Source organism: Balaenoptera acutorostrata, chromosome 2 (genome assembly GCF_949987535.1).
Source record: "Balaenoptera acutorostrata chromosome 2, mBalAcu1.1, whole genome shotgun sequence".
NCBI classification, from domain to species: domain Eukaryota; kingdom Metazoa; phylum Chordata; class Mammalia; order Artiodactyla; family Balaenopteridae; genus Balaenoptera; species Balaenoptera acutorostrata.
Window position 1 is genome coordinate 168,465,808 of NC_080065.1, and position 24,817 is coordinate 168,490,624.

General features: G+C 38.3%; 1 protein-coding gene across 4 annotated transcripts; it reads right to left on the bottom strand.

The window, feature by feature from the left end:
* Window positions 1–478: 478 nt before the first annotated feature.
* On the bottom strand, window positions 479–17,789 carry ZNF879 (zinc finger protein 879). Of its 4 annotated transcripts, XM_057541122.1 has the most exons (6): window positions 17,689–17,789; window positions 16,545–16,611; window positions 13,583–13,709; window positions 13,033–13,128; window positions 8,713–8,925; window positions 479–567 (listed from the first exon to the last, which is right to left on the bottom strand). In XM_057541122.1, exons 2-6 carry the CDS (start codon window positions 16,575–16,577, stop codon window positions 530–532), a joined length of 507 nt encoding a protein of 168 aa, XP_057397105.1. In that variant the 5' UTR covers window positions 16,578–16,611; window positions 17,689–17,789; the 3' UTR covers window positions 479–529. The 4 variants fall into 4 exon arrangements, with proteins under 4 accessions (XP_057397105.1, XP_007169934.3, XP_057397103.1 ...); XM_007169872.3 differs by lacking the exon at window positions 479–567 and having other exon boundaries at window positions 2,315–8,925; XM_057541120.1 differs by lacking the exon at window positions 479–567 and having other exon boundaries at window positions 2,315–8,925; window positions 17,676–17,771.
* Window positions 17,790–24,817: the final 7,028 nt, after the last annotated feature.

The following is a 24,817-nucleotide window of genomic DNA, read 5'->3' on the forward strand; positions in this document are numbered from 1 at the left end:
GCCTGGGTTCCATCCCTGGTCAGGGAACTAGATCCCGCATGCATGCTGCAACTAAGAGTTCGCATGCCGCAACTAAAAAGACCACATGCTGCAACTAAAAAATATCCTGCATGCTGCAACGAAGATCCTGTGTGCCGCAACTAAGACCCAGCGCAGTCATAATTAATTAATTAATTAATTTAAATAATTAAATGGTTAAAAAAACCAAAAAACAAAAATGGGCTAAGGTTTCAGATAGACAGCTCTCCACATAAGATATACAAATGGCCAATAAGCATATTAAAAGATGCTCAATATCCCTAGTCATTAGAGGAACACAAATCATAACCACAATGAGATACCACTTCACACCTGTTAGAATGGCTATTATATATAAAAAAAAATAGCAAGTGTTAACAAGTGTTGGTGAAGATGTAGAAGAATCCACATTCAAAGTAGAACCCTTGTACATTGCTGATGAGAATGTAAAATGCTGCAGCCGCTGTGGAAAACAGTTTGACAGTGTCTTATAAAGGTTAATATCCACTTCTCAAATGACGATGCAATCCCACACTCTTAGGTATTTACCTGAGGAGAAATGAAAACTTAATGTTCACACAAAAACCTGTATGCAATTGTTTGTAGCAGCTTTATTCATAACTTCCAAAAATCGGAAATAACCCAAATGTTCCTCAAGTGGAGAATGGATAAACAAACTGTGGTACATTCATATAATGGAATACCACTCAGCAATTAAAAGGTGCAAAATACTGATACAACAACATGGGGGAATCTCAAATGTACTAGCCTAAGAAAAAGCAGCCAGACATACGATACTCTATAAAGGCAAAACTACAGGGAAAGTAATTGAAAGCACAGAGTCAAACAGATACTTGTATGCCAGTGTTCATGGCAGCATTATTTACAATAGCCAAAAGGTGGAAGCAACTCAAATGTCCATTGACAGATGAATGGATAAACAAAATGTGGTCTATACATACAATGGAATTTTATTCAGCCTTAAAAAAAGGAAGGAAATTCTGATAACATGCTACAACGTGGATGAAACTTTAAGACATTACCCTAAGTGAAATAAGCCAAACACAAAAAGAAATATATTGTATGATTCCACTTATATGAACTACCTAGAAAAGGCAAATTCTTGGAGACAGAACGTTGAATAGAGATTACCAAGGGCTGGGGGAAGGGGAAAATGGAGAGTTACTCCTTAATGAGTACAGAGTTTCTGTTTGAGAAGATGAAAAAGTTCTAGAAATAGATTTTGGTGATGGTTACACCCACATTGTGAACGCACTCAATGCTACTGTACACTTTAAAATGGTTAAATGATACATTTTAAGCTATAAATATTTTACAAAAAATTTTAAAAGTACATGCAGGATGCAAGGAGGCATTAGTGGGAAGGTAATGCTTCGGGGGAAGATTGTTAACAGAAAATAGAGGTGTGGAAACCATGTTTCAAGGGGGAAAGTAGCAAGAGGAGGAAATATAAGATACTGCAGAAGAAAAAGAGAAAATCCCCCCACTTATTTTTGACCCCACAATTCTTCTCCCCAACCCTCAAGTCATCTAGTTAATAAATCATACTTTGCTACACAGAAAGAAGTAGGTGTACTTGAATTACAAATCTTGTACACAATTCCAAGCTTGTTGTGACAGAAAGGACACAGATACCAGCTTGCAGGGAATCTCAGAGGCCAAGTCTGCGACAATTTCAGCCTCAAAATAAATAATGATATTAGCAGATTACAGTCCATTGAATAAAATAAGAAACTGTGCTTCCAGAGTCATAGAAACAAATAGAAGATAAAACTCTTCCCTAAAGTAGAAAGCCAATTAATAAGTGTAGAAGGAATGATGGAATCAGAAAATTTCCATTTGGAAACCATTATAATAACAATTGATTACAGCAAGTGCCATCAATAGATGCTAAAACTAGTGAAGGGGAGTCTGACCAGTAAAAATATATATGCATACACTCTAGGATTTCCTCTCAAGATACTAAAGATTACGATGAGAAAAACAGTAACTTTACAGTGGGAAATTAGGCAGATACCACCTTAACCAACAGAGCAATGTTAAATTTCCCAGGAATAGGTTAACTCAACATCACAAGACTCCTAATGTGATAATATAATGTACTGAGACGAATACAATATTACTTTGGTGACTTTCTTACCAAAAAGCAAAATCTAATCATGAGGAAACATTTGACAAATTCAATGGAGCAACAGCTGAGAAATAAAATGATCTATTCATTTCACAGATTTCTTCATGAGAAAACATCTGATAATGCAACCCAAAGCGCTTGAAAAGATGAATATTTTAAATAATTTAATCACTTTGAACACTGTAAATATATCAGGCATGTCAATTATCACAAAAATTAAAGCATATTTTGCTTTTTCAGGCTGCTTTGAAAATGTTCTATTAAGAAGCTATGAAAATGGACATTTTTCTCTTCTGCCTAGATTCTGAACAAGTCTCTGAGAGTAAGAGAAATTAGGCAAAGAAAAACCTGTCGACAGCTTAATGATGATTGTTACTCCTTTGCCTTGTTCTCTTATGATGCACATGTTTTGGTTTACTACATTTCCTTACTTGTGATAGGAACCAATATTCTCTTCCTCTGGTGATCTAGGGAGATGAATGAGAAGGGGAAGGTGCAGACAGGAGGGAGATGTTGATGGTTCTGTTAATGAGACACATTTAAATTTAACAGTGGCCTGAAGAATGTTAATCACTTTGGGATAGCCCTTGGTACAACATCTGAGGTCATTACATCTTAAACTTTATCCTAAACTTTATCCTTAAACTATTTGTTCTTTAAACTTTATCTTAAACTACATGTTCACTTTATCCAGGGTGATCAGACATGAAGATGTCTGCTTTATTCTCTCTCAAATCACCCAGTACAGTGTTGGACCAAAAATTTATACTTAATTTTTACGGACATACACACTGGCCATCATTCTAGCTGGCCTGGGCAGCCTCTTCTTGACAAGGGAGCCTCTTTCAGGCATCAAGCAAGCTGAGGAACTCTCTGCTCCTTCCCAAGTCATTTCCTTGCCTCACACCCTGAGGTAATTACCATCCAGAATTTTGTGTTTATGTGGTAGCTAGTCACGAAATATGGTCACCCAATGAACTATGACCCTGGTATTAATGCCCTTCTATAATCTTCTCCCCTTGAATCTGGGCCAAATCTGTGAATCATTTTTGATCAATAATATTCAGCAGAATTAATGTTTTGACTTCCAAAACTGAGTTATAATATTTGCCACTTCTACCTAGGTCTCTCAGAATGCTTGCTCTAGGGACACTCCCTCTCAGAAACAAGCCACCTTTCTGTGAGAAGCCCAACCATGCTCCCACCTGGCAGTCATCAACAACGGCCTGCCATCTTGGGTATCAAGCCCAGTTGTGCCTTTAGCCCCAGCTGCCACTTGAACGCAAACACATTAGACACTCTAAGTAAGAATTGCCCAGCTGAGCCCAAACGTGGAACCAAGACAGATATTAATAACTTGTTTTTTAAGCCAGTAAATTTTGGGGAGAGTTGTTACACAGTAGTGGATAATGTGGACCATGAACAACGAAATGGAGTTACTTATGTCAAAGGGATCTAAAATGGAGCCAGGAGGCCATTAAGGAAGTAGAACTTACACACATCCACCCCCAGATGCAATATAAACTTTTGACACAGCCATCCTGAGACCATCTGGAACTTTTTTTTTTTATGGAACTTGTTTTCTTTTCTCCCTAGAGACCACAGCTTAGCAACCAATCTGCTGTTCCCAAGTGACTGAATGCCACCAATCGTAGTTCTGTAAAAATAATGTGTATATAATGCTACTGGGATGTTTTTGTCCGTTGCTTTTATAAACCCTAGCCATTTTTTATTTCCCTTGGAACATATTTGAGTTGCTGCTAGAATCTGTGCCTCTCGAGTTGCAATTCTTAGGACCTCAAACAAACTCTTTTTTCTTATTTGCAGTCTTCTGCATTGGGGGTTGACAATAACTAAAATACCATCTCATCCAATCACTTGCTGTTTTTTATGATCTTCACCACATGTACATATCACTTAGTATAAACTTAATTTTGCAAAAAATGATATATCACATGTAGTTTCCTATGACTTTAGAATTCAGCATGTTTTACAATTCATCAAAGTTTTGTATATAGCTTTGGTTCATCAATTTTCATTGCTGTTTACTGTGTTAATACTCTAAAATGTATCCATTCTCCTACTAATGGACATTCAGACTACTTCCAAATATTTGCTATTATGATCAGTATAAATGTATTTACACATAATTCTTGGTGCTCATCTGCAAACATTTATCTATCATGTATAGGTGCCTGTGTATTACAACAAGCAGGTGTTCAACTTTGCAAGATGTCATGACCTGTATCAATTTATACTCCCACTAGTAGAGTATGAATGCCAGTTATTCCACATACATTCCAAAACTCAGTATTGTCATACATCTTATATTTGCTCATGTGTACTTTAAGATCATGCCTGTGGTCCTAATTTACATTTTTAAACTAATGAAGTTAAGCATCTTTTCATGTTTTTGGAAATTTGTATTTCCTCTTCTGTGAAATATGTAGTCATGTATTCAGATCACTTTTTTCTATTTTCTTTTTAATTGATCCATACAAATTATTCAAAATTTCCAGAAAACATATTGGGCATGCTGTGGAAAGATTTCCTTCTGTTTTGTGTCTTGATTTTTCCTTTTTGGTATATTTTGATAAGCATAAGTTCCTTATTTCAATGTGAGCAAATAATATAAACATTTTATATAGCTTATTTGTATCCTATTTAAAAAATTCTTCCCTATCTTGTGGTCATAAAATTATTCCTTACATATTTTTCCAAAATCATATAACTCTTGATATGGTGAGGGTAGGCATCCTTTTTTTTTCTATGTGCATGAACCATTTCTGCTTCTTAGAACCATTATTGGGTAGTTCATTCTTTCCCCATACTCGTCATGTCATGAATACTTCTAACCTTTTATCATTTTTTTCAGCAGGTTTTTTGGTAAATACCTTTTTATCCGGTTAGAAAGTTCCCTTCTACTGCTGCTTGGCTAAAAGTTTTTATCATGAGTAGGTACTGAGTATTTTGGGTTTTTTCCTACATGTATTGAGATTAACATATGGACTTCTGTTAATATTAAGGTAGTACACAGCATCTGTAAGTTTCCTAATGTTAAAATAACCCATGCATTCCCATGAAAAATCTGTATGTATCATGTGTTAACTATGTTTAGGTACTTTGGTTTACATTTGCTAATGCTTTGTTTAGGATTTTTACATTTCTGCTGATAGATGATATTGGCCTGCAATTTTTCTGTCTTGTATTTTCCTTGTCTGATTTTGGTACTGGGTTATATTAGAATCATCATGCTTATAGATTATCTCCTCTGAAAGATCCTGCAAAAGACTTAATCTGTTACAGTCAAGTTTGATAGACCTCGCCTTAAAAATAACTAGGCTTAATATTTTGTGTGATTTTATTTAGATTTAATTTTTTGATGATTTTAGGACTATTGATACTTAGGGAATGCTGTGGTCTGAATGTTTGTGTCCCCTCAAAATTTATGTTGAAATTCAACCCCAAAGGTGATGATGGTATTAGGAAGTGGGTCATTGGGTGATGATGATCATGAGGGTACCTCCCTCATGAATAGATCAATGACCTTATAAAAGAGGCCCCTGACAGCTCCCTCACCATGTGAGGACACAGTGAGAAGTCACCAGAAATGAACCAGGAAGAGGGTTAACGACAATACAGCCATGCTGGTGCCTTGATCTTGGACTTCCCAGCCATAATCACGAGAAATAAATTTCTGTTGTTTATAAGCTACCCAGTCTCTGGTATTTTGGTATAGCACTCCAAACTAAGATAGGGAAGTTATGTGTTTCCTAGGAATTTTCCTTAGGTAATTAGAGAATTTAAAAGAATGGTTGTTGGGAAAGAGACATTGTGGGTAGAGTACTAAATGACCCAGAAGAGTTTGTTCCTCACAAGTCTGAAACAGTGAGACTGATCAGTCCCAGGAGGCAAAGCTGAATTCACCGATTTTTGCTTTGCTTAATCTCCACTCCAAATAATAACATTTTGGAATTTTTGTTTTGTTTTGTTTAGCACCTTGGCAAATAGAAAAAAACTAACAGTTTTTAAAATGAAATGAGTATTCCTGTCCTTAACTGCTTGTCTACTCCTGATAAAATTGGCAAAACTGGATGTTAACCTCTGAACTTCTGTGAAGCTCATCAATTTTAGTATGACTTGTTTTTAGCTTGCTCAAATTATTGTTCACATTTTAGAAATGCTTTACTGGGATAAATAACTTGTTAAGGGACATAGCCCATTTTTTGGAGGAAAAAGCATCTGAACTTAGAGCCTGAATTTTTGTCTAGTGGCCCTGAGACTGTGGGAGGGAGAGAGGATCATCTGATGGAGGTGAAGGTAGAATGTAAGAGTGAAAGTTATCCTGTTCACTTGACCTCCTAGGAGGACAACCCAAGTTCCATGTTGTTCCTGGGCCTTACTCGTGGCTGGTAACCAGAGTACTCAAGGAAGCAGGCACAACCTGGGGGCCAAGAGTCATACTCCCTATGGCTACATTGCAAGATGATTTTTAACAACATTTATCAGTAAATTAACTTGCAAAAGCAGTAGTTATCTAAACAACCTCTAATTCTCAACTTAATACAGCAAAGGTAATCACCTTATGAGAAAAACAAGTGAAATACCATGCCTTGTGTGACTTGAAATCATGTGACTTTAGATCTGATTCACAGTTTGGAATAGTTGGGGAGAAAACTCACAGGACTTGCACCTGTGGTTTACAGAGTGATTCTATTTTCAGGTGAATGGCTTAGGAAGCAGGGGAGAAATAACTCAAAAGTTTTAACAACCACCAAGTACAGAAGTTGCTTTTAAACTCTTAGAAAAACAAATTTTAGTGACAGTGAGGTAGCTCCAGGTCACCTGCTTACATTTCCTTTCCAACACATTCTTCTTAGTACAACTGGCTTGAGTAACACTCAATTGCAGTTTCAAAAAAATAGAATCCTAAATTAATCTGAAGTCTGGATTTTATGGCTGCACTTTTCCATAAATCAACATGCTTCCCAGTGATGCCTGTGAAAGCTGGTGGCTGTTTTCATACATCACTAGAAAGAAAATAAAATACTAACCCTTTGATCAGACAAATTTTCTATTTTATAGTCAGTAATAACTTAAGAATATATGAAAAAAACTTCTTATAGAAGCTTTCCTAATATTCCTAAGGTTATCTTGCATCATAAAGTCTCTGATGTTTGATGAGATCTAAATTCTGAAGTTTAATGCACAATTAACTAATCTTCATGATTTTCTCCCCAAGATGAATTCTTTAATATTTCATGTGGAATTAACTTCAGTTGGAAGGTTTTTCCCCATGCATTTAACTTATAGTTTTTCTCCAGTATGAGTCCTCTGATGATTTGTAAGGGATGAGCTCTGACTGAAAGCTTTCCCACATTCTTTACATTTATAAGGCTTTTCTCCTGTATGAATTCTCATATGTGTCATAAGGGATGAACTCTGTCTAAAGGCTTTCCCACATACTTTACAGTTATATGGTTTCTCTCCAGTATGAATTCTCTGGTGCTGAATGAGAGCTGAGCTTTGGTTGAAGGCTTTTTCACAGTCATTACATTTATAAGGTTTCTCTCCAGTATGAATTTTTCGATGAGTATTAACTGCTGAGTGGGAACTGAAGGCTTTTCCACATTCCTTACAGTTATATGGTTTCTCTCCAGTATGGATTCTGTTGTGTATATTAAGCCGTGAAATCCAGGAGAAAGCTTTCCCACATTCATTACATTTGTAAGGTTTTTCTCCAGTATGAATTCTTTGATGTTGTATAAGAGCTGAGCTTTGGCTGAAGGCTTTCCCACATTCTTTACAGGCATAAGGTTTCTCACCAGTGTGAATTCTCTGATGTATAATAAGAGCTGAGTGGTAACTAAATACTTTTCCACACTCATTACAATTAAAGGGTTTCTCTCCAGTATGAATTCTATGGTGTCTACTTAGCCGCGATATTGAAGTAAAGGCTTTCCCACACTGACTACATTCATACGGTTTCTCTCCAGTATGAATTCTATGATGCTGAATAAGAGATGAGCACTGGCTAAAGGCTCTCCCACATTCATTACACTTATAGGGCTTTTCTCCAGTATGAATTCGCTGGTGATTATTAAGGGATGAACTACCTTTAAATGTTTTTCCACATTCATTACATTTATAGGGTCTCTCTCCAGTATGCATTCTCTGATGTCCAATGAGAGATGTAGTGAAACTGAAGGCTTTTCCACATTCACTACATATATAAGGCTTCTCTCCAGTATGAACTCTCAGGTGCTGAGTTAGAGATGAGCTTTGGCTAAAAGCTTTCCTACATTCCTTACATTTATAGAGCTTCTCTCCAGTATGGATTCTCTGATGTTTACTCAGAGAAGAACTGTGGAGGAAGATTTTCCCGCAGATACTACACTTGTAACACTTACGCACTGTGTTGATTCCCAGCTGTTTAAATAGAATTGAATACTGCTGTGAACAGGGTTTCCTTCCTCTGGAAACAATTCTGGGTTTTCTAATAAGTGATAATTTTAGATCAAAATTTTTCCCAAGGTCAATACCTGTAAAGCTCTTCTCCTTCATACAGGTTTTCTTGATGGTAACTAAGACTTCCCTCAAAGGTCTGTTCTTTTTGCCTTGCTGATTCTCTAGTTTTTCCTCATTTATGTAGATTTCTCCCAACTTGAAGTCAAAAGGACCATCACCTATGAGTTGATTCATTACTTCCTGATTTTCTTCTTCAGAAACTGTGGTTTCAAACAAACTCTCCCATCCTAAAATAAATGAAACATGTAAGTCTCTCGTGCACTGAGAATAAAGAAAAATGACATCAACATATACAAGGATGGCTAACAAATGTATCCTGGGAGTCCTTAGAAAAGGATGAAAAAAGAAGAGCAAGAGAAAGAAGCAGGATGGAAGATGTGCCTGGGTGGGAAAGGGTCTTAAGAAACCTCTGTGTGGGCAGGCTAAGGAACTGAGAGGGCAGCTCTTCCAGTAGAGCCAGGCCTGATCTAGTAACAAAGCACAGGTCAGCACGGTATACAGCATTTCTGTGTACAGCAGGCTGTACTGTTATTCAGCTTCATCTCCCAGGTCAGCCACCAGTGTACTCAAGCCAAATCCAAGAGAAAACTGCAGAGGGGCTACAAACAAAAAGTGGAAGAAGCACTGCCCTTAAAAGGCTCTTTGAAACACCAGACCTCAGCTACTGAACTTCTGGGACTCATTTGAGTGCTGTGCATAATGTTGTAATGAACTTCACTGACTCAATCAGACAGTATCTACTGAGTATCCACTATGTATTACCATGCAAAGGTCAAGACTCAGGGTTAACGGGGAACATGCCAGATAAGAGTCCAATTTTCACAAGGTTTACATTCTAGTAGCCAACACTGACAATAACCAAGTAACCAAATAAAGTATTGGGAGTAATGAGAACTGTAAGAAAATAAACAAAAACAAGGCAATGTGTAGTATGAGTGAACAACCTGATATTTTAAACTGGGTGATGAGGAAATAAAATTAAGCATGAGATCTAAATAACACACAAGAGCTGGCCATGAAAAAATGTGGGTATAAAGATGATTCCACCCAGAAAGAAGAGCCATTACAAAGGCACTAAGGCAGGAGTAAGCTTCGTGTGTTTGCAGATAAAAAACCAGTGTGGCCTAGGCAAGAAGGAACTGGGGGAGAGTGCTACAAGGGGAGGAAATGAGGTGGGCAGGGGCCACATCATGTGGCATCTTGTAAGATATAGGAATGTGTTTGGAATTTCTTCTAAGGATCACTGGGGGATGGTTGTGTGACAAATGGGCTGTAATTGGGGGCAGAGGAAAACAGAACAAAGACAGGTATAGAGCAGCCAATTAGGAGGCTGCCGCAGTCTTCCTGGAGGAAGGTGATGGCAGCCTGCACTGGCACGGTCGTAGAATCAGGCACACTGGGATATTTTAAAGGCAGAGATGACAGGTATGTTCACCTATGAATAGGGGGTACAGAATAAGTGAGAAGACTCAAGAATGAGGACACCTAGCTTTTGGCTTGGGGAACCCAATGGAGATGGGTGCCATATAGGAAATACTGGGAGAAGACTACATTTTTGAAAATGATTTTCTGTCTACCTTTTTGATCACTTAGGATACAGTGCAAGAAATGGGATCACTGATTCTAAAGAAATGAATGTACCTTATAAAAGAGCTTTCATTTTCTTAACTAAAAAGGAAATATATAATCATTGTAAGAAAAATTAAGAAAATACAGAAAACTAAAAATGAAAATACAGTTCACCCATAAACACATCATACAAATATAATCACTGCTATATGTGGAATTCAGCTCACCAAAATTTTTCTGTATATAAAGAAAACATTTTTACTTAAAAAATTAAAGTGGTTAAAACTTCCCCCTCCCCCACTTCACTTAAAAAAAAAATCATGAACTCTCTCCATGTCCATAAATGTAGGCTGACATCATCATTTTGATGGCTGCATAATATTCCAGTACATGAATATATCATATTTAATAAATCCCCTCTGGAGTCATTTAGCTTTAGTTACTCCTAGTAATGCCTCATGTTATAACAAACATTCTTTTACACTATCTTTGCAACTTTGCACAATTATGGAATTATTTTCTTAAGATAAATTTCTAAGCCTGGGATTGATTTTAATAAAGCCAGAAAGACGTCCAATCAAAATCCCACTAAAGATACTGCTTATTGCTCAGAACAGTAGCAAAACACTGGATGTGTACTTCTTAACCTTTGGTAATATTCCCTATTACAGAGAAAAATGGTATCTCATTGCTTTAGTTTGAATTTCACTGATGAATAATAAAGTTGAGTAGTTTTTCAATAAATCTTTTTAATCATAATGCTCATGCCTTTGTGCTATAATTATTCAGACCTTCTCCCCCTTATATTTACTTTTGTGTTCCATAGCCATGACAGCAATATTAATAGGGAAAAACGGGAAACTAAAATTTCCAAAAGGAAGATTGTTTAATAAAATATGGCTTAACAATACACTAGAGTTCTTTCAATGAAGTAGACCTCTATTCAATGATGGCTAAATAACTGAATGACATTCATAATTAAAAACAGACTCAAGAACAATATGTATAATCAATCTGTTTCTCTGCATGCATGTGTCTCTCTCATGTACAAACACACTCAAACAAATATTCACAGTTTGAAAAGATAAATAGTAAAATATTAACAATGGCTCAGCACAGTTGGTAAAATGTCAAGTGAATCTCCTTTTTTTTGCTCCTCTGTCTTTTTTTTACAATACCATGCACACCTTAAACAAATTTAAAATAATTATTTTTTTTTAATGCTTGCAAAAGAACACAGTCAATTTGAAACTAATGATTCCTTTGCCAACTAGAAAGCTCACAGCCAAATTTGAAACTCATCCTTGGCTACCATCCTGGTTCTTACAACAGATACATTTATTTTCTACAGTTCTGATTGAATTTTTATTTTATTATATTGTTATTCTTATAGTCAGGCTTCTCCAATTGTCCATGGAATATGGCAGAATATATTTTAGTATGTGGTAGAAAAAAGACCCCTGAACTGAAAAAAGACGTGGGTCTTCAAAGCAAAGGGCCCCGTGAATGCCGAATAATATTAAGAACAAAAACAAAAAAGCCAAACCTCCTTGATATAACTTAATGAAACTTCTGAACTCCAAAGACAAAGAGAATATCTTATAATATTCTAGACAGAAGACAAAAAAGGGGGAAAAGGTTTTCTATACAGGAAATAGAGGGGAAAAATACTCCAGAGGACTTTTAATCAACAATACTCAGTGCCCCAACACAGTGGAGCAAAGTCTGAACAATTCTTGGGAATAAAAACTGATGCTAGAATTCTAGATCCCAAACATAATTCCCACAGGAGAGGTAAAAGAATTGGTATTAGACATGCACAAATACAGCAACATGAACCTTTCTGAAAACATTACTCAGTAAACATTCTAGTCAAACCAAAGGAAAAAATCTGAAGACAGAGTTCATGAATAGAAACATAAGACTGAACTGACATAGAAAGGCTATCTCTTGCTATCAAGAGAAATAAATTCTGGACAAGCAGCAAAACTCAAAAAGCAAGCCATCCTCTGGTGTCAGAACAAAGACAAAATTCAAAGTAGAACAGAAAGCAAGAGCTTATGATTCAGCAACCCACAGGGATTTTAGAGACTGAGAGATATGTCTTAGCAGCCAGGGTCTGGAACATAATAGTTTAAAATTTTTCACACAAAAGAATTAGGAAAAAGGCATGTTGAACATCTGCAAACCTTCTGCCCGAATTCAGTAATTGTTACCATTTTGCTAACCTTGCTTTCTCTCTCTTGCATAGTACATAAATATACATGCATCTTTTTTTTGTTTAGTTTTTTCTTTTTTTGTATTTTTTTTAGCTGAAACGTGTAAAAAGTTGCAGATAAGTCAAAGCAAAAACCCAAGATGGGACAATGAGGAATGCATTGTAGTGATAAAAGGTTTGTTCAGACCATAAAAAGAAAATAATTTAAGAAAATAATCAATCCAGTAAAAGCAAGAAAAAAGGGGGAAGATATGAATCACAAACCTTTACACATTACATACTGCATTACATATTCTGCATTCAAATTACAAAGGACATATGACAAAAGTGCAACCCATACTGGAAGAATTCAACTCTCCCTCTGAACCTGCGGTACCAAGTACTCAAAAAGGTCAAGTAAGGATATGCCCTTCCCAGCATTTCTCACCTGGCCTGGTACATCAAGGAGGGCCTTGGTCAATATCTCCTGAGTGCAGCCTCCTCACTGATCAGCAAAGCCCAAGCAGTCAGAAAATGCTATACCCATTTCCCAATTACTGTCACTCACCTAGACATGTGCTTTGAGAAACTCCATTTTCCACCATCCAGGGGTCTTCCCCTTGCTCTAACTGGAGGATAACTTTTGGTTTGGAAAACAGAATCCCTGTTCATGAGCAAGAAAGAGAATGAATCCATGGTGCAGACATGAGTGGCCAGTCTGACACTCAGATCCAGCCCCAGAGTCTGGGGCAGAGGGACAGTTGAAAGGAAAGAGATTTGTTCTGAGAAGGGCTTAAAATTGGGCTCCCAGAGGATGGCCAGGAGGTGGTCTCAGGAAGAAAGTTAGGGCTCTGGCTGTGCACTCCTCTAAGCTGGAACCTCCTGTGAGGCCCAGAGGGACAGAGTTCAGGGGGCAGAAGACAGGAAAAGCACAGAGAGGATGCCCATCACCAACTCTACCAAGCCGAGACTTGTCCTGGCGGCCAAGGGCAATAGCAACCGCTACTTTCTGAGTCCACCTGTGGGCTGAACCTGGCCATGCCCTCCAAATGTCCTCCTTGGAGAGGGCACCAAGGTGCTCCCCCAGCAGATTCTACATCACAAGGAAAGGTCCTTACCCAGCGAGAACAGAGTGCTGTAGTTCTCCAGCATCACCTCCTGGTACAAGGTTCTCTGCGCAGAGTCCAGATGCAACCACTCATCCCGGCTGAAGAACACAGCCACATCCCTGAATGTCACAGACTCCTGTAACAGAAACCCATTCTTGCTCACCCAGGACCATGCCCTCTGTGGGATGACTGGGCAGCAACACTGTCACCACTCTAGGCTCTGAGCATTTCAGGCTGAATACTTCCTGACCACCCCTCAATTACTGATCACATATATATTTGTCACCTACCTACTGTCAGTGAAGCACTGTGTTCCCAGAAAAATGAAACACAGCAGCCAAACAAGGTAAAGCACTTGAAATAATTAAATAAAATCAGAATGACGGAAACACTGAACTCTAGACATGGACATATACAATCACCTAGACCAAACTCATTTTACAGGTGAGACATGAGAATTGGGTTTTAGAAGGTTTTAGAGCCTCCAGTACACTCACTCAAGGAGGAATAGGTGTGCTTGGATTCTGTCGTCACCGTGGGCCATCTGTGTCCCGGGCGAGAGGACACTGACAGTCACAGTAAGGGAGGCTCAGAGAATGCCCCAGGCATGGCTTTCCCAGGAGCGGGCCCAGCGTGGTGGGCTGCACAATCTTTGAAGAGCCAAGTGAGAAGGCTGCAGTTGGGACTCTCTCTCCCCACCCCATAAGTCTTTGTTCTACCTCTCTCTGATACCAAGCAGGACCCTGTGGGGCCCTCCTGTATACAAAGAGCCTTTCCATGTCCCCCATTTCTTGTTTGTAGGAAAAGGGCTTCAGCTTCCTAGACCTTCCTGAACACCAAAGAGCATATTCAAACAGTTGCTAATCAGGGAAGTGAGGGAATGCAGAAACAAAGGAACAGACAAACAAAGGAAACTGTTTCTGTTGTCAAGAAACAACAGTGCAGCCAAAAAGCAGGGTCCTGGTTCCTGCTCAAGGGACATACATAACAATATATCTTTGAGTTCTTCTGCAGGAACTAAGGCCCCCATCCACGTAGAGAATGTTACTTAAGGCTGAGCGCAAGAGTCCTGGAACACTGCCCTGTTACCTCACCACCAACGAATCAGAAGAAAGTCACACACTCTGCAGCCCTCACCCCAAATTTTCCCTAAAAAAACTTATCCCTGAAAACAGTCAGGGAGTTCAAGTTTTTTTTAACACAAGCCATCTGTTCTCCGTGCTTGGCCCTGCAATAAACCTTTTCCACTCCAAACTCTGACGTTTTGGTTAGTTATGCCTCACTGTGCATCAAGGACACGAACTTGCCTTCAGTAACATCTCCCACTTCACTGCATCACAAGTCACCTCTTTTAAAGTAGTGGCCCCTTTCTTTTATTATTAAGAATCTTTTTTTTTTAAAGCAAATTAGGAATAAGCAAAAGAAAAAGGAATGTTAATCTAACTTTCTACCACCAGAAACAAGGTTTATTAACTTCTTGCTGTATGTCCTTTCAGACTTTTACATGATAATATGGCTCTAAATTTAAACAAAAATAAAATGTTACACAGGTAACTTTATCCAGCAACATTTTTTATTTGCTGCCCAGCATCTCACTGTATAGATTACTTATAGATTATTAGATGGTTTACTTAACTAATCTACTGGTGGGCATTTAGGTAACTAATCTACTGGTGGGCATTTAGGTTGTTTCCATTTTTGTAACCCTAAAAATTCTGGATTGAGTATCCCTGCACATCACAAAAAAGCATGCAAAGCCTATTTCCTTAGGACACATTTCTAGAGGCAGAAATACTTCCACACTTCCTCTTTATCCCCAAAACCCAGAAAGGAGATCACAAGGCCAGGGATGTTCTCTGACTGATAAGGGCAAAAACAAATTAAAACTAAGTGGCTGTTGGAAATAAGTGAGAAGACTCCCACCCCAATCTCCATTTTCTTTCTGAATTTCTTTCTTCGTCCTTACCAAATGTATGTAAATCTTTTTAATAGCTAAATAAACCATCTGTCAGTCTCACAACTCAGGACTGTTTCCTCAAGGACCTGGTAACCATTTCTTTGAATGCGCCAACATTCCCAATTCCTGGGAGGAAATGGGCCTAACTTGTCACCTGACAAATTTCCAAATTGCGAAATTGGGTTATAGCACTTAGCTATGCAAGAGTGAGTTTTCTGTCTTTGCACTCTCTTTAGTGGATTGCCTGTGATGCACATTACATTCTGGCTTAAAGTTTATTCAATAATAAAAGTGTTTTCTTTCTCTTCTACCTTTGTGGAAAGGTTTCCTGGGTTGGGAAGACATTATGTTTTTAATTATAGTTCCCCAAGTGAAAGGGCAAAGAAGGGAAAAAATCACTGTGAACCAGATGCTTCCCACCTCAGGGAAGGCTCACTTCCCGAATCTGTCCCCGCAAACCACTGCCCAAATTGCGACTTCTTTTCCTTTCACCATCTGTAGGAGCCTAATCCTGCTTGCATGTGCAAAATCGCACAATAGGAGGGAGTATCCCTGACCACACCTGCTGACTCAGAGATCTTCTTTCTAAGATCTTCTTAGAAAATCACCTGGATCCTTACCAGGTATTACTGGAGTAGACTGGTTCTCAATACCTTGAGGATAGAGACCTTCTTCTTCGATTTCCTAGCGTTATGGGAAGATCTGACTCCCCCATGTCTCTGCCCTCCCCAAGGCAAAACAGACCTGGATCCCACACAAAGCTCTGGGTGTGGCACTGGCATGGGGCCTGTGGGCCCATTCATCTCCGAGTCAACAAGCACCAACTGTTACGTAGAAAATTCACAATGAGACTGGCCCTGTAGCAAGGGAAACACCTTCTTTCTGAAGTTCCTCAACTACCAGGCCTTCAGGTCCCTCAATGGGCTTCATTACCTAGAAAACCTCAACAATGGATGAAGCATATTCCCCACCTCTGAAACCAGAAGGCAGTTCAAGAAAGAAGCCTTCACATACCAGAGCCTGGGCTGGCAGCAATCTTGTGGCCATGTCTCCCTCCTGCTGCTCCTCTTGGAGAAGGCACCTGAAACGGAGAAAGAAACTGTGAGATCTCTCCATCCTGCCTGCACTCCCGTCCTCATCACGGTTAGACTAGGTTAAGAAGTCTCCACACACTGAGCACCCTGCCAAAGGAAACCAGAAGGAACCTGGAAGCCCAGGCATTCCTGAGTGGGAGGGGCCCTGTGCTTGACCACCAAAACCAGGAGTGGGCAGTAAGAAGACTGCCAGTCACTGGGCCTGCTACCTTTCAGCCAGTGGTTTATGAATAAAGAAGAATCAAACTAAGGGCTTAGAACCATCTGATATGCATTAACAGTGTAAAGGGCAGTCACACCGGGCTCACAGAAATGTTAAATCATTGAGAAATGACATAAATATTCCACACACCTGCATTTAGGTACTTTGAGTTATAGTAATTATGATATAATAATTCTTCAAAAATCATTTTAAGAATTGGTGTCCTTTTCAGAAATAGTCAACCAAAAATTAGCTGTGTTTTTGGAAATTGTGTTTCCTTTCGAAGAGTTATCAAAGCGCCTTAAACGTAAAAGGAAACATTACCTTTCCACCTTCCCTACTCCCACACCCCCAACAATACAAGACTAAGAAGAAATAGCTTCGTTGGCTAGAAATGAATTTAAAATTTAGAGAAAAGGGAAGTAACTTTGCAAGCGGACAAAATTACTCTAAACAAAAAAGGAAACAGTTAAATCACTTCGGATTCACTCTAGGAGAACAATGTCAAAAAACAAGGTTGGCAAAAACGGATAAACATAAAGTTTAAACTCTAGTGGGGAAAAAACCAACCAACGGAAAAAGCCGAAAACCGCCCCAGGGTTCACGAACCCTGAAACAAGGCACAGCTTGCTGCAATCTCTTTTCGAGGGCCGTTTCTCCAGGAGCCTTGCCCCAGGCATAGGCCCCGCTGTCGGGCGGTGAGACCTCCCGGGGCAACGCCCCCTCCTCGGGCCGCGTTCACCTGCCAAGGCCGCCTGGGCTGGCACGCCCAGAGCTGGGACTCGCGCCGCGGCTGGCCTTCTGTCCTGGCCCCGCCGTAGGAGGCGCACACCCCGGGCCCACTCTCACCGGCAGTCTCTACCTGGGCTTGCCGGGACGGGGACTCGAAGCGGCGGCCCTTACTGAAGGCAAGGGGAACACCTAGCGCAGAGATATTTGTTGTCGCCGCCGCCGCCAAGCCGCCGGACAAAAATGCGCGTGCGCACAGGAGAACCGCAGCGCTTTTCCTTTCGAACTATACTTCCCAGACGTCTGCACTGTACGGCCCTCTACGGGGTCCGAGAAGGGCCAACGGCGGGAGGGTTAGAGAAAGCAGTCTTGCTAGAAGGCAGAGGAAGTTGAAGCCTCTGCTGTAACCACGTGTCGTCTCGTGCACCCTTTTTATTCATAATTATGATGACAATGATAGTAAGAGGGAAAAGTGAATATGTAATAGAAAATGTGGAAGACTAGCCGTTTGCTGCTTCTTATTGGTTATTGAGAAAACTGTTAGAATCTATTTAACAAATTTTTGAATTAAAAAAAATTGTCTAAATTTTGTAGCCTATGATAAGAGATATATATTTTAACTGACACACTGGGTAAAAACAAAAACATAGACCTAGTATTGCCCTTTTCATGACACTCATTACTTCTTTTAAAAGGGTTCCTTAAAATTGTAAAGCTTGTCTTCCAGTATTGACTGTACTTCCCTTCTTTACAACTACATCCTCATTGTCTGGCACTGTACCTACCAAATAATACGTATTCAATAAGTGTTGAATGAATGCTTTTTTAAATATCCACCATTACGGTTTACAAAAACAGACCTAAAATCAAAGGGCACCTTAAGGTAGAAAATAAAGAGATGAATTAAGATATACCTGGAAAAACAATATGAAAAAGAAATCTGGGATCACAATGTTACAATGACAAAGATATTTCAAAGTAAAAATAGTTAAGCTGGACAAAATGGGTTGTTATGTATTGATAAAAGATAACAATACACATTACTAACCATTAGGGAAATGCAAATCAAAACCACAATGAGTTATCACTTTACACCCATTAGGATAGCTGCTATCAAAACAAACAAAGACAAAAACAAAATAATACAGAAAACAAGTGTTGGTGAGGACTTGTTGAAATTGAATCCTTGTGAATTGCTGGTGACAATGTAAAATGGTGCAGCTGCTGTGGAAAATAGTATGGCGTGTCGACTTAAAAGAAATGCACAACGTGCAAGTTGTGAATCAAGTTTTATTTGGGGCGAAATGAGGACTATAGCCTGGGAGACAGCATTTCAGATAGCTCCGAGAAACTGCTCCAAAGAGGTAGTGGGGGAGGTCAGTATATTTGTGATTTTGGTGAAGGGGGAGTACATGCAATCAAGCACATATTTTTTTGCAGAAGGTTTCTGCTAGTCAGGAGGAGCAGTCATCACCATGAAGGTGTTTAGTGCTTTCCTAGATATGAGGAGATGCAAGAATTGGACTCATAAAATTGTCTCCTGAAAATATCTGACTATCTGAAGACCTGTTCTGCCAGTTTTTCCCAGAGCACAGAGTGCCTCATTTCTGCTCTCCACCCTGAATTCTTTTCAGGGGGTGTTGAAAGTCAGCAGCTGCAGCAGCACATCTACCTTGTAGAGGTAGATGGCAAGTGCCAATGGCAAGTGCCAATTTGTAGTTGACAGGCGGTTCCTCAAAAAATTAAAAATAGAATTACCATATAATCCAGCAATTCCACTTCTAGGTATATTCCCCAAAGAATTGAAAGCAAGGACTCAAGCAGGTATTTGTACACTAATGTTCACGGCAACATTATTCACAATAGTCAGAAGGTAGAAACAACTGAGGCGTCAATGAATGGATGAATGGATAAACAAAACGTGGTCTATCCATACAATGAAGTATTATTCAGCCATAAAATGAAGGAAAATCCAATACATGCTACAACATGGATGAATCTTGAAGACATGCAAAGTAAAATAAGACACAAAAGGACAAAAATTGTATGATTCCACCTATATGAGGTATCTAGAAGAGTCAGATTCATAGAAGGAAAGTAGAATAGTGGTTACCAACGGTTGAAGGAAGAGGGAAATGAGGATTTATTGTTTAATGGGTACAGAGTTTCATTTTGGGATAATGAAAATTTTCTGGAGGTGACTACTGGTGATGATTGCACAACAATGTAAATATGCTTAATGCTATTAAGCTATACACTTAAAAATGATTAAAATGGTAAATTTTATGTTATATGTATTTTACCACAATAAAATAATAATATAAAATAAAATAATAATTATGAACCATTATTGGCAAGACAGCATTGAGATTTACAAAGTAAAAACAAGGTGGCAGACTGAATACACATAATTACCTCCTTTATTCTCTTCATATTCTTTAAAATAACAAAAACACATGTATAATTTGAAAAGTAATAAAAACCATACAACTTTAGAAAAATACCACCAGAACACCAGAAATTGATAATCTTGGAAGGCATGCAGCAGATATGTGCCCTGAGAGCCAAAGGCCATCTAACAGAGCCATATGTCTCCTTGCATGGCCCTGCAATAAACCTTTTTCTGCTCCAAACTCCGACTTTTCCGTTTGTTTGGCACACAAACTTGTGTTGGGTAACAAAAGTATTTACACAGATTATAGTTCCTAGAATAGCTCTGATGGAATTAATTATGACTATAATTCATTACAAAATCAAAGAAAGTAAAATTTGTATGGATTACAAGAAAATGAAGTAAGTAAATTAATCAGTAAAATATCTGAGTCAAAATTAGTGTTGAGGCATATTGTGAGGGTAATTAATCATGAGATTAAAAACCAAAAAGATTACAAAAGAGAGTGGCAAAGAGAATATGGTAGCAGGTTAGTGTTCTTCATTATTCAGGCGAATGACATAATTTGAGAAATAAGTTTTTAAAATCTTTAAATGTGTATGTTAAATATTCGATAGAACCCACTAGGCAAATCAATATATGAATATCTAACCAGCCACTGAGTAATCTTTTTTTTTTTTGGAGGTTCAAATCTTACTTATTTATTTATTTTTATAATTTTTATTGGAGTATAGTTGATTTACAATGTTGTGTTGTTACAGGTGTACAACAAAGTGAATCAGCTATACACATACATATATCCACTCTTTTTTAGATTCTTTTCCCATATAGGTCATTACAGAGTACTGATTAGGGTTACCTGTGCTATACAATAGGTCTTTATTAGTTATCTATTTTATAAATAGTAGTGTGTATATGTCAATCCCAATCTCCCAATTTATCCATCCTTCCCTTCCCCCCGGTAACCATAAGTTCTTGTTTTGTTTTGTTTTTGTTTTTTTTGTTTTTGTTTTTAAAAAGAATTGTTTATTTACTGGACCTGGGGCACATTAGATACACAACCAATTTTAAATTTACATCTTTTAACTCAATTTTGAAGTGTTTTCACACACACACGCACACAAATTGGCATGCAACAGTTGTCCTAAGGTAAAACACAGTCACCTTAAACTGTTGCAAGTATTTTCACCCAAGGTTGAAAAATTGTTTATCCTGAACATGAAAACCTGTAACAAATTTAAATTAATTATATAAAACTCATTACTTGTAGTTTTCCCCTTGCAAAGATCCAAAAAAAAAAATGTACAAGTAACTAATATACATCAGTCACAACATAATCCTGGATCATCCCCACACCAAAACTAGATGCTCCTTTAATTTTAACCCATCATCAGAGGCCAAGAGAAAGTCATTTTGGTTTATACAAAACAAAATTCACATGTGCCAAAAAAGAAAGACCCAAGAAAAACAAAAACAAACACCCTAGTACTGACAATCATGTTCAGTACGCTAATTAAACAGTGGCCAAAATGCCACTGATCAAAAATAAAATAGTGCCTGTATATCACTGCAAAGAAATCCAAGAGGCTTTTAACCCTTTGGCATCAGAAATCCAGATTTTTCCAATTATGTGAACGCATACCTCCTCTGCGCTAAGAGTAGAGAAAGTGGATGTGCCACACAGAAAGAAAAAGAACCACCGTTCACTGCAACACCCAGAGAACTGGGTTTAATAGAGACTTCTTACAAGGTTAGGCAGAAACCCAAAACTGGTTATTAGCTGCTTGTGTCAACAATTTTAAGTGGAGGTGATTGAGTTCTAAGGTTCAAAGTAAAACTTTAAAGGGGAAAAAGGTTATTGGTTTAAGTCTTATCTTCAAAGCAAAAACAAGATAGACAAAGTATAAAAGTACCAACCTGGTAGCATACTCTAGTCACAGAGCTCTGCCATTAGGCTGGATAGAAAATGTCAAGATTCAGATTGTTCTTTCTGATAAGGACTCAACAAAATGAATCTTTAATGACTTGAACTGCAGGATAAGGGATCCCAAGAATGAAGTCATTTTTAGTAAAGTACTATCAGTAAAGTACAATCCTGAACAAACTGCATTTTATTATAAAAACAAAGGAAAGAAGATATACTAAGGACTATGCACCTGTATTCCACTTACAGTGCTTGAGTTCTGGAAGGACCTGTATAATGGAGGAAGAATTCAAATATGAAATCATGCTAATCACATGTCAAATTTCACTATAACTTTCCTAAAAAATGTTTCTCCCCAATATCTATTAATCACAAAGAAACATAAGCTGTGAATGTACAGTTTAGAAAATAAAAACATAGAAACTAATGACATTATTACAACCAAGATGTTCGGTAAACAGTGAATTATGAGTTTGGGATCATCAGGAAAAGCCTTTTTAAACAACCCTCCTGACTTCAAAGAAATCTCTTCAGGAGTGGAAGGACTTGCTCTCACTCCCTCTTGTGAGAGCACCAGAATCACAACTGGCTGCTGGACAATCATCGACAGGTGGACACTGGAGCTCACCAGGGAAGATTCCCCACATCCAAAGACAGAGGAGAGGCCGCAGTGGGATGGTGAGAGGAGCGCAATCACAGTAGGGTCGAGTCCCATAACTGCTGGGTGAGTGACTCACAGACTGGAGAGCACCTGTACCACAGAAGTCCACCCACTGGAGTGAAGGTTCTGAGCGCCACATCAGGCTTCCCAACCTGGGGGTGCAGCAATGGGAGGAGGAATTCCTAAAGAATCAGACTTTGAAGCCTGTTGGGATTTGATTGCAGGACTTCGACGGGACTGGGGGAGGCAGGGACTCCACAACGCTATGAGACTAGAAATGAATTACAGGGAAAAAAACGTAAAAGACACCAACACATGGAGGCTAAACTATACGTTACTAAATGACCAAGAGATCACTGAAGAAATAAAGAGGAAATCAAAAAATACCTAGAGACAAATGACAATGAAAACACAATAATCCAAAACCTATAGGATGCAGCAAGCAGTTCTAAGAGGGAAGTTTATAGCTATACAAGCCTACCTCAAGAAACAAGAAAAATCGCAAATAAACAATCTAACCTTACACCTAAAGGAAGTAGAGAAAGAGGAACAAACAAAACCCAAAGTTAGTAGAAGGAAAGAAATCATAAAGATCTGAGCAGAAATAAATGAAATAAAAACAAAGAAAACAATAGCAAAGATCAATAAAACTAAAAGCTCATTCATTGAGAAGATAAACAAAATTGATAAACCATTAGCCAGACTCATCAACAAAAAGAGGGAGAGGACTCAAATCAATAAAATTAGAAATGAAAAAGAAGTTACAACAGACACCACAGAAATACAAAGCATCCTAAGAGACTACTACAAGCAACTCTATGCCAATAAAATGGACAACCTGGAAGAAATGGACAAATTCTTAGAAAGGTATAACCTTCCCAGACTGAACCAGGAAGAAATAGAAAATATGAACAGACAAATCACAAGTAATGAAATTGAAACTGTGATTAAAAATCTTCCAACAAACAGAAGTCCAGGATCAGATGGCTTCACAGGTGAATTCTATCAAACATTTAGAGACGAGCTAACACCCATCCTTCTCAAACTCTTCCAAAAAATTGCAGAGGAAGGAACATTCCCAAACTCATTCTATGAGGCCACCATCACCCTGATACCAAAACCAGACAAAGATACTACAAGAAAAGAAACTTACAGACCAATATCACTGATGAATATAGATGCAAAAATCCTCAACAAAATACTAGCAAACAGAATCCAACAACACATTAAAAGGATCATACACCATGATTAAGTGGGATTTATCCCAGGGATGCAAGGATTCTTCAATATATGCAAATCAATCAATGTGATACACCATATTAATAAATAGAAGAAGAAAAACCATATGATCATCTCAATAGATTCAGGAAAAGCTTTTGACCAAAGTCAACACCCATTTATGATAAAAACTCTCCAGAAAGTGGGCAGAGAGGGAACCTACCTCAACATAATAAAGGCCATATATGACAAACCCACAGCAAACATCATTCTCAATGGTGAAAAACTGAAAGAATTTCCTCTAAGATCAGGAACAAGACAAGGATGTCCACTCTCACCACTATTATTCCACATAGTTTTGGAAGTCCTAGCCATGGCAGTCAGAGAAGAAAAAGAAATAAAAGGAATACAAATTGGAAAAGAAGAACTAAAACTGTCACTGTTTGCAAATGACATGATACTATACATAGAGAATCCTAAAGATGCCACCAGAAAACTACTAGAGCTAATCAATGAATTTCATAAAGTTGCAGGATACAAAATTAATGCACAGAAATCTCTTGAATTCCGATACACTAATGATGAACAATCTGAAAGAGAAATTAAGGAAACACTCCCATTTACCATTGCAACAAAAAGAATAAAATACCTAGGAATCAACCTACCTAGGGAGACAAAAGACCTGTATGCAGAAAACTATAAGACACTGATGAAAGAAATTAAAGATGATACCAACAGATGGAGAGATATACCACGTTCTTGGATTGGAAGAATCAATATTGTGAAAATGAGTATACTACCCAAAGTAATCTACAGATTCAATGCAATCCGTATCAAATTACCAATGGCATTTTTTACAGAACTAGAACAAAAAATCTTAAAATTTGTATGGAGACACAAAAGACCCTGAATAGCCAAAGCAGTCTTGAGGGAAATAAACGGAGCTGGAGGAATCAGACTCCCTGACTTCAGACTATGCTACAAAGCTACAGGAATCAAGAGAGTATGGTACTGGCACAAAAACAGAAACATAGATCAATGGAACAAGATAGAAAGCCCAGAGATAA